The sequence below is a fragment of the Pantherophis guttatus genome, chromosome 6, assembly GCF_059756535.1.
Source record: "Pantherophis guttatus breed Tessera chromosome 6, ASM5975653v1, whole genome shotgun sequence".
In the NCBI taxonomy this organism is placed as follows: domain Eukaryota; kingdom Metazoa; phylum Chordata; class Lepidosauria; order Squamata; family Colubridae; genus Pantherophis; species Pantherophis guttatus.
The window spans coordinates 31,603,979-31,618,156 of record NC_142068.1 but is presented as its reverse complement, the minus strand read 5'-3'; the positions used below and the strand labels follow the sequence as shown (position 1 = coordinate 31,618,156).

The following is a 14,178-nucleotide window of genomic DNA, read 5'->3' as shown; positions in this document are numbered from 1 at the left end:
TTGACAGTTCTGGCATGGCTGACCTGCTCCTCTGCCAGCTGGGTAGAGGACAAATGAAAGATGGATGAATAAGTGTGAAAACACTTCATCTGATTCTGTCCCATGCCCATTTTTGGCTTTGGCCCCAATCTACAGAGGCAATCCTCAAAAGGCTACCCATGGGATAATTTTTGTTACCATGGGGCCACTGAACAATTTGCCCCTCTCTGTTTTGTAGTAATTTTATTAAACATTACAATTAAAAGACTAAAAACTAGAAAATGAGAGGGAAAAGAAAATTTAGAAAAAATTAAAGAGAAAATAAGCATAGGAAAGAAAAAGAAGAGCTTTTCAGACTCATAAAAGAAATATGAGTCTGAAGCAGAAATATTTTATTTATTTATTTATTTATTTTATTATATTTCTATACCGCCCTTCTCCTGCAGGACTCAGGGTGGTGTACAGCCAGGATAAAACATAGCATATAAAATTTAAAAACATTTTAAAAAACAATTAAATAATTTTGGCCCGAATTTAAAACAACCCAATTAAAACCGAAATTCGATTAAAAAACTAAGGGGATGGGATCAAGCCAGCCCAGCTAGATGGAACAAGTGTGTCTTCAGGGCCCGACGAAAAGTAATTTGAGAAAGCATTTCAGACAGGACTTGCCCTCATTTTCATAAAGAGACAGAGGGAAGAGAGAAGCATATTCAGACTTGCAAGGTTTTGTTACTGTAATTTATAGTAAAAGTAGTAATAACATTCATAACTTTGGCTTCCTAGTCTGGTCTACAACTATTTAAAATAATATGTCTTGTCTACTTAATGTTTCTATTCATACTTGGAATATTCTATTAAGATTCAAATATTCAAATATTAATATTCTATTACACAGTACACAATCAAAATGGCTGTGATGCTGTTATCCTGTTCAGCAAATGGTAGCCATGATGGACTTGCCATAAAACATTCATTAATAAGAAAGGCAAACACTGGTGAGGTATCTTAGCCCATCCCCACTAGTCATGCAGGGTGATTCATTTATCTAGACTAGATAAATGAATCTAGAGCACCAACAAAGCACTGTCTGGAACAATCTACCATTTTCTAAAAGCATCTCTAGAATAAAGGAGTTCCCAGGGAGGAAGTCCAAAAATTCAAGATGGCACCTGCAGCCATGCAACCAGAACTACCATCTTCACCTTTTTGTGCCAGCCTTACCATCACTGCCACCATTCCTGCACAGCCCTCTGGTTTGGGATCTGTGAGGCCAAGGAGAATTCTTGGTCAACATGCTGGAAACCAACGGCTATCATAGCAAACCACAATAAAGCCAGAATTACATGAATCTGATATCATCAAATAAATGCTACAATTATATATTTATATCTGGACATCTAAGGAGGTAAGATGTAGCCTTTGCATAATAATATAACGTACCCTGCCCCCATTCCCAATGAACATCCATGTTGGAGACTGGTTCTTTGCAATAGGCCAGCTTTGCAATTATTACTTTTTGATTGTTAAAAAAAAACCTTTAAAAAGATCTTAAGAGAGACACCTCATCTCTTGTTCCTGCTTAGCAATTCCAGATCTGTAGCACCTCCTTTCATTCACTGTGGCTTTTATTTAAAATGCAGCACACAAAGTACATGGTTCAAGTTGTTTCTTAGCACCCACTAATTTGAGATCTGTTAACTGAAGATATAGGGATCAATCTGCTGATTACATGAATTCCATGTGTACTCACCTGCCAAGCTATAACTGCCCTCCTTTAGGTCTTGTTGCAGGTGAGCATGTTTCTAGGAGTGAGTTTCAAGTGGTTCTTTTTGGTGCAAGCAAGTAGTGCAAGCATTTATTGGGAATGGTGGGCAGAACACAAGTGTATACAAGCACAGAGAGAGAGAGAGAGCAAGCTTGCTAGCAATAACAATAGCACTTAGACATATTTACTGCTAAACAGTGCTTTATAGACCTCTCTAAATGGTTTACAGAGTCAGCATATTGTCCCCAGCAATCTAGGTTCTCATTTTACCAACCTCAGAAGGATGGACAGCTGAGTCAACCTTGAGCCGGTCCGGACCGAGTTGCTGGCAATTGGCAGAATCAGCCTGTAATAATGTATTCTAACCACTATGCCACATGGCTCTTAGCAAAAGAGCCACATGGCTCTTTAAACAAAAGAGCTTAACTTGAGAAAGAAGCCAAAGAAGCCAAAGAAGCACATAGGTGGCATATTTTGCTAAGAGGTCATCCTGATTCAGACATCACAGAAAGGTGATCAGCTGCTCCACGGTCAGAAAGCCAAAAGTTGAGGGCATATACAAGGTATAAAGGTGCAACATCGAGGGTGGAATATTTTCATATAAAGAATTAGAAGTTGGCAGCTGTTCTAATGTAGGCCAGCCAACAGATCACACCCAATTAAAGACATTGCCATCCTTGTTTTGTGAGGATCCAGTTGGGTGCCTCTCTTTAGCTTTCTACAGTACACAGTACATTCTCAGATAGGAGGCTGCTTAGGACCAGGACCCTGATCATCTGATTTGTGGCACTGATGATAATTGGATTTAGCCTCAGTTGCCCAGTTATTCCCAATTGCTGAGCTTAATGTTCATCCAGAGCAGCTCCTCCACTTCAGAATCCCATAATTCGTAGAAAACCACGACACCTTAAGGTGATCTAGACTCTGGGTCCTCATCCTGGCACCCATAGATGCCAGTGAGTTTTTCTTTGTTGGTGTTCTTGTCCATCTAACTTTTTTTGTTAATCATTCTAGGAGGAGGAGGAGCCAGCAATGTAAAGCACTAATCTGTCTGTTTGCAGTTATGTCTCTGGGCCTCGTAGAGATATCAGATAAATTCTTTGAAAATATAATTAGTGGATGACTGCTGTTCAGGGATTTCTTTGAAAAGTGTCCACCTGCTCAGGAAAAATAATTTTTTTTTAACATGCTGTATAAACACTATATATGATATTGTTCTATAGCTAAGCCATACTTCCACCATGACCTTTTAAATTCATTGCAATGACTAGATTCACACAACATGTTCATTCATTAAAAAGTAAAGAATATTAAAACTTTATTTGATATTTTCTGCTGTTATAGTTTATAAATCATGGTCTAGGATTTACTGTATTGTATGATTGCAGGTCACCATGGTTTATTAGAAAAAATATGGCTTAGCATGTCTGGTGAATTAAGTAGCCGCCTTTGGGAGTGATTGGGTAACTCCCAAAGAAGTAACTTATATACTGCTTCACAGTGCTTTACAGCCCTCTCTTTACAGAATCAGCATTTTGCCCCCCAACCATCTGGGTTCTCATTTTACTGACCTTGGAAAGCTGGAAGGCTGAGTCAACCTTGAACTGGTGAGAAATGAAATGCTGACAGTTGCCAGAATTAGCCTGCAATACTGCATTCTAACCAGTGTTCCCACCATGGTAATAAAAGTACAAAATAGATGCCCCAAATCCCATGCAAAAACTTCTGTTTTGTACGTTTGAGGAATCCAGAAAGGCAGTAAATACTTGCTACCAAATTTCACTTACATACTGAAATGCATAGACCCTGTGAAAAAAACAGTACCACAAATCACAAGAATTTTATACATTATCTTGGTCAATAATGTTTTGGTCTGATTTTCTGATTCAGCTTGTTATAAGCAAACTAGCCATTGTAGTTTGTAAACCACGTTTTAGAATTCATTGGGTTGTACAAAAACCAGTCATTTGGTGTTTATTTAATAAACAATGGGTAAAGAAACTCTGATTTAGCATGATCTAAATATTGACATCACTGTTTAGAGAGAGAGAGAGAGAGAGTTCAGGTGAATGACCAATGTAAGAGCTACATACAGCATTATCTGTGTAGGAAGACTAAAAGAACTGAATAGTAAATTCTGCCATGTCTTTATTCTTCAGAGTACTGATGACTGGTATCACTGCTGTTGCTTTTTCTCAATTTCCTGGTTGTCCAGAACATCAGTACATCTCGAAGAAGCAGAGTAAACAATCCGCCTGAATAGAGGCATTTGTGCTGCTTTGTTTTCTCAATAATTAATATGTCAATAATCAAGTGGGAAAGATCTGCTTATGCAGCTGGAAAGCTGATAGTAGCTGACTTTTCCGTACATAGTTGGTGGTCTATCTACCTTCACAGGTACTTAGAAGAAACAGACAAAGTAAGTAGAAAATCGGCTGTCACTCACATCTTTATTAACTTCTGCATAAATATTTCTATGTCTAAAGATCTTTTAATACATTGCTGTTTTTTATGGTTTCAATATCTTCTTTAATATTAACATTTTAATACCTTGTTTTCATTTTATGTTTTTAATCATATATTTGCTCTATTTTGGAATTTAGATTGGGGAACAAAAGTTATTAAATATTAAAAACACTGAACAATATACAGTATTAATATTACTGCTGGAAATCAACAGCCTTTTAAATCGTGTTAATTTTATTTTATTTTTTAAATTAACATTTTGTTTTAATAGTACATGGTCCATTTTATAGAGTAGAATCCACTTCAGATGAAAGTTACACATCTGATAAAATGGATTCTAATACAGAAAGCTTATGCCTTAACATAAAAGATAAAACATTTAAAAAGAGCCTTGGTAGTACAGTGGTCTAAGGCACCCTGTTATTAAGCTGGTTATTAAGACCAGCTGCCTGCAATTACTGCAGGTTCGAATCTCGCCAAGGCTCAAGGTTGACTCAGCCTTCCATCCTTTCTAAGGTAGGTAAATTGAGGATCCAGTTGTGGGAGCAATAAGCTGACTTTGTATAAATATACAAAAGGATGAAGGCTATTGCTGAGCACATTGTAAGCCACCCTGAGTCTCCGGAGAAGGGCGGCATATAAATCAAATTAAAAAAAACAAAAAAATAAAAAACAAATTTGATCGTGATGATACTAAAGATACTTTTTGTACTTCTCTAATCTTGTCCATGTTTACTATTTAAACATCAACATTTATCAATGGATAATTATTAGATAAACATGTTAAATCAAACTCTCTCAAGTTGTACTAGAGCATTAGAATTTCTTTCTTTAAGAAAAAAAATATGCCCGTTATTGACATTCTTTCTGCAATTCACTTTTAATGATTAGTCATTCACTTGACCCCTTATACTTCACTAACTTTGCTGTTTCACAGTTAACAATGACAATAGACCTTGGTACATTCCAGAGGTTTTAAATTTTTACTCTTGGAATCTCTGTTTAGGGTATGATTCCATCAAGTTAATGCATAAGCATTTCTTAGTGATGATTTCTATTTGGCTATAATAATCTTTTTTTTAAGTTCAGTTCTGACATTATAAAAATTTATCAAACAAGATTTTATTATGTTTAGATGTAAGAATAAATACATACATAAAATACATAAATTTTACAAACATACTAAATGTCTGTGTAGTTGAACTCTAATTTCCCTGAAATGATTTGCAATACTTAATGGGTTTAAAAAATAAAGGGAATCATGTAGCTCATTAAAAAAATTACTTTGAACAATATCATCCTAAATATGACAAAATACCAAGGGACTTTTTGACTTCATAGAACTCTTAATATGAATCTTACCAAAAAAAAAAAAAAAGGCAGAAATGAAAAAAATCCTGATATTGTGGTAAAACCAACTGAATTAGGCTTCTATGGCATGGCATCTCGATATATATATATATGTGTGTGTGTGTGTGTGTGTGTGTGTGTGTGTAGGTCTTTGGTTATTCGGGTTTTCTCCCGTGTAAAATTGGAAGTGTCTTGGTGACAAAGTCTCAACAAAGTCTCATTCGTCATCTTCAGGCTGGTGTTTTCGGCTTCATGCTTCTAGGAGCAATGTGTGATCACAGCTGTTTCTTCCTTTTAACTGCCAATGGGGGTGTGAACTGATTGGGTGGGAGCTTGGCTGTGTTCTGATTGAGTGGAGGTGTGTTCTGATTGGTTGGGGGCTTGGCTGTGCTCTGATTGACTGGGGGTGAGTTCTGTTTAGGTAGGGGCTTGATTGTGCTCGGGTTAGTCTGAGTTGCAGGGGGATTTGAGCTGGTGAGCTGTGTTGCTGTTGTTTGGCTTAGCATTCATGGTCATGCCACATCTTCATGATGGGTGTCAGTTTGCTTCATGTATGGATTGGAGGAATTTAAAGTGGCTAATGATGCAGCTCTGGTCTGGCTTCTGGTTTGTGATTGTGCCTCATCGGTGTGGATTTGGGTTTGTTTTTTGTGTGGATGTGTAGTGGTGACATTCTGTGTGATTTTCATGAGTGTGGGTCTGGTATCATTCTTAGTGTTAGGGACTTGTTTGTCAATAAGGGTGGGTTTCCAAATGGCTGGTAGGCGGGAGGTATCATCTCATTTATTCATGCTGTGTGGGTGTTTTTCTATCTCGATGGCTTCTCTGATTATTCTGTTGTTAAAGTGTTCAGTTTCGACGATAGTTCTGGTCTTTTTAAAGTCAATTTCATGTCCTGTGGCTCTAAGGTGCTGGACCAGGGAAGAAGTTGGTTCCTCTTTTCTGACTGAGTTCTTGTGTTCTTCAATGTGTGGACTTATTCTTCTGTTGGTTTGTCCGATATATGTGGTGGGGCAGGCGTGCATGGGATTTCATATACTCCTTGATTTTCTAACTCAATTTTGTCTTTGGGGTTTCTTAGGATGGTGGATATTTTTCGGTTTGTGCAGTATGCTGTCTTGATGTTGCGTTTGTGGAGGATCTTGCTGATTCTGTCTGTGGTGCCTTTTATGTATGGTAGGAGGGCTTTGCCGTTTTCTTGTTCTCTGTCTTGGATTTTAGTGGGGGTTTCTTTTTGGATTAGGTTGGTAATCTTATTTCTTTGGAATCCATTGGATGTTAGTACGTTAGTGAGAGTGTGTAGTTCGGTTTTTAGGTGTTGTTCATCAGCTAAGCGTTTTGTTCTGGAGATGAGTGTCTTGGCAATGGAGTTGATCTGTGCTGGGTGGTGGTGTGAGAGTGCGTGCAGATAGCAGTTTGTGTGTGTTTTCTTCTGGTAGATGGTGGTCCTAGGGAGCCATTGGATTTCTTGTAGACTAAGACATCCAGGAAGGGAAGTTGGTTGTTAGCTTCTGTTTCCATGGTGAACTGTATTTTGGGATGTAGGCTGTTGAGGTGTGTGAGGAAGTTATCCAGTTTTTCTTTCTCGTGTGGCCAGATTATGAAGGTGTCGTCTATGTATCTGAGCCAGAGTTTGGGTTTGTGATCAGATTTTTCTAGAGCTTGGGTTTCAAAGTGTTCCATGTAGAGGTTTGCAATGACAGGTGAGAGGGGTGATCCCATGGGTGCTCCTTCTATTTGTTTGTATTTTTGTCCGTTATAGATGAAGTATGTGTTGGAATGGATAATCCATTCATGTCAGTTAAGAAAATTACTTTTTCTAGATCACATTCTTTCAGAATGTTACGCTGTTTTTTTCCAAAATTCATCTTTGATTCCTTCATTGCTATTCACTGGAGCATGACATGCAATTAGTATCAACGAATTAATTTTTATCTTCACACACACCTGCAACAGTCTACGACATACAAATTCATACTTGATGATAATGAAATGAAACCTACATTTTCATAACCATATATGCATTAAAAAAACTTCTCTGATACATCCTTCCCTTTTGCCTCAGTTTCACAAACACACTACTTACCTATTTTCCTCTCTTTCATTAGATTTGTTCATTTATGCTCTTTACCATTTAATCCTCTTACATTGTAAGATACGGTCTTCTTTTCCCGTGGTTGTTACCAAATATTCCCATAAATATTGATCTTCATTGTCCATTATTACGTTGGTTAATTGAGCTTCCACATAATTTTTATTGAAAAAAAAAAGAAAAACTAGACTAAATTAGCAGCCTTAGTCATCCTCATATAATATTCCATGTTCATGAGAAGAACACAGTGTAACCAGGTTTCAACCTATTTTTTCATTATTGTATCACACATTTTTCCATATGCCATATATGTAACTAAGGTCCAGTTTTTCCTCTAAGCTGCATGCTCATTCTGTTCTGTTCATGCTAGGGTCTAAGATCTACCTTCAAACCAAGGTATTTGTTAGGTGTGGGAAGCCATAAATGACACATGTAAAAGATCCAAACAATTTCTTTATTGCATATTCACCTATAGACAAACTTCTTGCAGACCGAAGCATACGCTTCATTAACTAACTGATAAAATGCTAGGAAGAAATTAGGGATAATCCTTCCTATGCCACTCCTGTACCACTTCCTGCACAGCACTGACTCAAAGCTAATGTTTCTCTTTATTCATCTCTTCTATAACTCAGCACCTGATTCCACCACAGTACTGTTAACCAAAACCCACCAACTAAGAGGTACAGTTATTGACACACTGAGGGATTTTCCCTATTTTTAGAGAGAGAGCTTTACCTTACATGCAATTAATAGCTGAAGAATCAACGTCATTGTGAGTTGATATGAAAGAGCTAAATAGCATGTAGAATTGATGTTATCTACAGTAGTTGGTAAAAGTTCCTCCTCTTATTACTAGTACTTTTTCATTTTGCTATGGCATTTTTAGTACTCTCACATAGAGAAAGGCGAAACAGTGTAATTTACTCTCAGATGAAGTGAGCTGCAGCTCATGAAAGCTTATGCTTTTTAATAACATTTGTTAGTCAGAAGGGTACTACTAGATTCCTGATTCCCCCCCACACTTTTTTTTTTTTTTTTGGCTAATATAGACTAATGTGGCTGTCCCCCTAAGAGCAAAGAAGGTAACTTTATATTTTGAATGTATTAAATTAATGTCAGCAATCTGTGAAAATATATTTTTTAAAAAATCTTCTAAAAATCTAATTTGACATTGTCACAAAGCTTAATGGTAAATATTGTAAATATGATATCATAACTTAAAAAGCCTAAGTTTTAAATCTGATATTGTGAATTTCTTGGGGGGGAGAACAAATCAAGAAAATGTGTATGCAACCCAAGTAGATAAAAAAAAGGTAGGTCTTTGATCCTCACAGATCATATGAATCCAATTTTGGGGATCAACTGAGGTTCTGAATGTAAAGAAACACAATGTAGATAATATTCCCTAGTCAATTGTAATGCAGACAAAGCAGCAAATAATCATTTTCTAGGAGTAGACAAATAGATCCAATAAGAATCATTAATGAACTATGAATTTCCAGACAATCTTTTCCAGTGGCTTTATATAAATTTGGCTTGAATATTGTCTTTATTCAAAATTCTATGAACATTGAAAAAAAGCCATTTTATTGCAGTAACTGGGTTTCCATGAAAACAAGTTTGAATCTCTGTAAATTCAAGTTGTCTTCAAATTGAGCTCAGGTCCTGGTGACTCCACCTGACTAGTTATTTTTGCAACGACCACAAATCTCTTTCAACACTTTCTAAATTTGCTATCAGAATGATTGAAGCACTGGTGGCAAAACAACAACAGCTGTACATTTAATTAACAAATCGATGAAATAATGTGTAGAGATACTTAGATTTTCAATTGATTCTTTTTTTCCTATTTCCTATTTTTCATTTTTGTTTTTTTCACATTTGTAAATACACTATTTTCTTTCAAGATAAGCCTGGCATTAAATGTTCCTATATAATCAGGAGTCTGTGCCATTTAATTTCAGTTGAGAATCTACTAGACCAAGTCCAGAGACAAGGTAAGATCTGAACATGGATTTTGATTTTGATTTGAATGAATGATCACGTCAGCTGGATTAAGAGTAATCAATTGGTTCAAATTAACCAGTAAATTTCCATGGCAAAGGGTGAACTTAAACTTGATTTTTTGCAGTGCTATTCAACACTTTAAATCACATTATACTAGTTCTCTCAAATTGAGAAGTAAATATTTCCTTTGGAGGCATTAATAAAACAGCTGCTTTCACTTCACATCAAAGTGTTGCAGCTTCTTTTCTCTGCTGTACTAAAAAATGCTGAGTTTTTTTTAAAAAACTCCTAAAAATGCATGTATTTTTTCCTGACAGAACTCACTTTGCTTTTTCCAAACACATTATATTGACTATATTTCTAATAAATTCTTAAATAATGCAAGCTAATGATACCAAAGACCAAAGATAACTATTTTCAAAACTTTTGCTATGAGGCTATCTATAAATAACAGATTTCAATACTACTATTAATTTAATACTTGTGTACTTTCAGGGAAGAAAATACCTATTCATTATGAATTCATCCAACTATTCTTCACGGAACAAATCTGATTTAATACGAACACTAATAATAGTAAAAACAGGCCTTTATTTCATTAATTTCACCTTCACTACCACTATGAGTATATTGATAATTAACATTATAAGACAGAATGACAAAATGAGGAAAGAAGTCAGATACTTCTTTCTTTGCCACCATCTCATTGGCTCGACTTTATTCTGTGCTTTTGGCATTATAAGCAATGCAATACAAAGATCCCAAGTGCAAACTCTCTGGGTCTGGATCATCTTCAGGGTACAAGCGGCAACTGCAGAATCAGTCCTCATCACTTTAGCTTTGATGGCTCTCAATACTTGCCTTGCAGTTTGCTGGCCTTTGAGATACTTGGCTTTTGTGCACTCAGTGAAAAACAAAGTGACAACTTCTATTTGGATTGGGACTATATTCAAATCTACATTATTGTTAATTATTGAAGGTACAGACAGGAATCCAGAGGAAATTTTTGAACAGGAACCCTCTTGTCCTACTATGCTTGGTGGCAATTTTGCAAAAATATCTGGTCTTCTTCTCATATCACTTCTTGCAGCTGCCATAATGACTGGTTACATCTTATTGTGCAGAGAAGGAAAACTTTCTGGTCATTTTAATTCTTCAAATAAGAAAGCCAGAAAAACAATTTTTATTCATGGCTTGCAGATGAGTTTTCATATTGTTCCACCTTTGATTATTGGAGCTATTGGAAAAGGAACAGAACACACAGAAATAAAATTTGGAGCTTTTGTGGTTTTTTCCTTTGCACAAAGCTTTAGTCCCGTGGTTTACGGACTTCGTAATAAGGAAATGATGGAGAAACTATGCATCAAAAAAGAAGAAACTCAAGACAATAACTACTTGGTAAATAATAATAGCAACCCACTGCAACTTCAAATGATTGAAAATCCAGTAAATGGAAGAACAGCTTCTCTATGTAATGTATAAATGTCTCAAAGGCAAGTAATATCATATCTAATAAATTGGGTGTTTATGTTTCTGAATATGTTTCTGGATTATAACCCTTGGATACTTCAGAATTATATAAAACACATGTGACAATTCAACTCAACTGAATAGACAGAGTTAAAAAGTTATGTTGGGCATTTCAAGGCCAGTGAAATAGCCTATGCACAGCTCGGTAAAGATTCATGACCGACTTGGGAAAACAACAGCCATCTGCAGATTCCTCACTTATCTGAGAAGAGGGCAGCCAATTTGTTGGTTCACAGAAATACTGTTACTAAGAAACTAAAAAAGTCTCTGTCTTAATCAAATTGGTTTCTAAAGTGAAAGTAATTCTGTTAATGAATATTCTCTATTCTTATCTCATTTCATTTCAATATACTTTTAATCAAGGGCTTGGCTGACATACCCAGTTGGGATCTTGGAGTGCTACATTTTTATTTAAAGAAGGGTTGAGCACAAATCCCAAGTCTCATTTTCTTCAGCCTCAAAATACTCCCAGATCACTCTACTCAAATGTGATGGTAACTGGTGTACAATATTTTTCATACTGCAGCTGCAGCCATATATTCTTTCTTTGGACAGTTTATACATCCAGCCTTCTAATCTGATATAGTAAATGTCAATGCACACATGGGTACCTACAGTTAGTTGGCATCTACTTCTTTACTCCATTATGAGTTGCTTTAGGGCAGCTAAATCCCTCTCATGCTTTTTCTTCTATTTTCTCTGGGCTTTTATATCACCTCCAAAGGTATTAGCATTGCAATACTTAGAAATTCAAACTAGAATTGTACAAATCTACCATCATTGGTAAATTTAGGAAGTCATAGGTCTAAGGACCTTAATCTTGTTCTATTTGTATATCTAGATATTGGCTAATTAAAAATAACCGGGAATTGCCATGCTGCTAAATAAAGGCATCTAATACTTCTTTATTTTCAAGGTTGCTTCTGAATCCTATAAGATCGAGCAAGTAAAAATGGCAACGGGGTTTACCCTGATACTTTGTTTTGAAGAACATCAGATATCTGGCCTTTGGAGTGGGAGAAAAGAAAGAGAGATAAAATAAAAATTATACTAGAAACATCCTGAGGAACCTGAGTAGTAGAAAGCATCCTTGAGGTCAACAAGATATTTTGTCTGTCTTGTCATGCTTTTGATTTATATTTGTATTTGTTTTTCTTAATAAAATATTTGCTTAAAATAGAACTGTTTCCTTTGGCTGCTCTGCTGTATGTTTTTTTCTCTCTCTGGGTATGTGTATCACCTGATCTGGCTTTGTGAAGTGTTTTTGCAGAGCAGGTATGTGTTTGCTTGAGGAATGGATGTTGTTCTAATTATCATCAGTCACTTGTTTCTCAACTATTGTTTTCTTCATTGAAACAGAAAATGTTTTATTTCATTTTATTAAGATCCTAATTCTTAGATAAGCTTCTTTTTTGCTACCTCATCAGTTTGCTTTTCTTTTTAAATCTGCTTTTTATTGATAGACCATGTGTCTCATGGAGGGTATTTTGTGAAAGCACTTATACTCATCATCCAAGATGTGTTTGTAGGCCCCAAAGGTTTGGGTACTAGGCACCCAAAATAATAATCGAAATATATATTCCTGTGTAGCTCTACACTTGAAAGGTCTTTCAACATGTTCTTCAGAAACATGCTTCAAGTAATCTTGCATCATTATTACTTGCATTGGGAGGGAAGGCAGAGAGATGCCATAGAGATAATTTAGTCTTCTCTCTCCTCTGCCCTCAATAACCTTCCTGGGCAAGATATATGTGAGGAAATGAATCATTTGCAGCAAGTCATGAACATTCAGAAAGCATTCGGAATTGATCTTTATACAATTAATTGTAACATTAAGGTAAAATGAAACACTTGGTATAATTATGGATGAGAGACTGGTTAAAATGCAATATGGTTAGTAGTTAGAATGCAATATTGCAGGCTGACTCTGCCCACTGCCAGGAGTTCAATTGCAGGTTGACTCAGCCTTCCATCCCACCGAGGTCGATAAAATTAGGACACAGATTGTTGGGGGCAATATGCTGCCTCTGTTGTTCTGACCCAGCCTTCGCAACTAGTGATAAAACGTTTACTCATGAGTATAACAAACCGCTTTTAATAACAGGGCAGTCACAGTCTTTTATTCACAGCGATAAACAAAAGTAGCAAACGTAATTAGTCCCAAAAAACCTGGGTTTATCCAAGAAATCCGAACTGTTTGTATACTAGAAACGGACAGTTGTCTGCAACAATCGGCCGCTCTCAAACCCTTCCTATTTATTTCCCAGCCAGGGAGGAGCTGGCTATCATCTGCGTCTGCCTCTCCCTGAGAGCCAGCTTACTGCTTTCCTTTGCTCAACTCTCTTTTCCTCTCTGTGCATACGCACATTTGGGATGGGCCCCATCTGTTCCTCCCCCTCACTCAACTCAGGCCCCAAAGACAGCTGCCTCTTCACCTGGGGGAGGACGAAAGGCCCTGCCTCTGCCTCTTATCAGAACCTTCCAAAGGCTCCGAAGCTGGCCCAGGTTCTCCCTCCACCTCCTCCTCATCTGACTCTGCAGCTATCTCTGCTGGCAGCTGACGGGCCACAACACTCTGTAAGCTACCTAGAGAGTGCTGTAAAGCATTATGAAATCTAAGTGCTATTGCTATTTATTGACAAATCAGTTTTTTCCTCCCTCATAAAATGTATGTCCAATATTTGTAACCACAGGGCTCACTATTTGGAAGGAAACTAAGAAAGATAGTAAGAGTTTTTGCATCACATGCAAAAGAAGTTGCATGTAGTTAGCTTGCCTGCTGCTCATCTTCTTGCAGAGCAGGTATTATCTGAGATTCACTTGGGAGTGTATTGCTGAAATCTAATGGAACACAAGCTGTTTGCATAGTATAAGTATAATTAGGAGAAAGGATGTAGATCACCCCATTCAGAACAAGTTTACCTAAGCCATGCAGATCCTGGGACTTCAGGTTTTCTTCTCTTGTTTTTAAGTAGATGCTTTA

General features: G+C 36.7%; 1 protein-coding gene across 1 annotated transcript; it reads left to right on the top strand.

The window, feature by feature from the left end:
* The first annotated feature begins 10,181 nt into the window (after positions 1 to 10,181).
* LOC148113080 (putative G protein-coupled receptor 148) lies at positions 10,182 to 12,377 on the top strand. Its single transcript, XM_087872344.1, has one exon. It carries the CDS (start codon positions 10,182 to 10,184, stop codon positions 11,145 to 11,147), a length of 966 nt encoding a protein of 321 aa, XP_087728470.1. The 3' UTR covers positions 11,148 to 12,377.
* Positions 12,378 to 14,178: the final 1,801 nt, after the last annotated feature.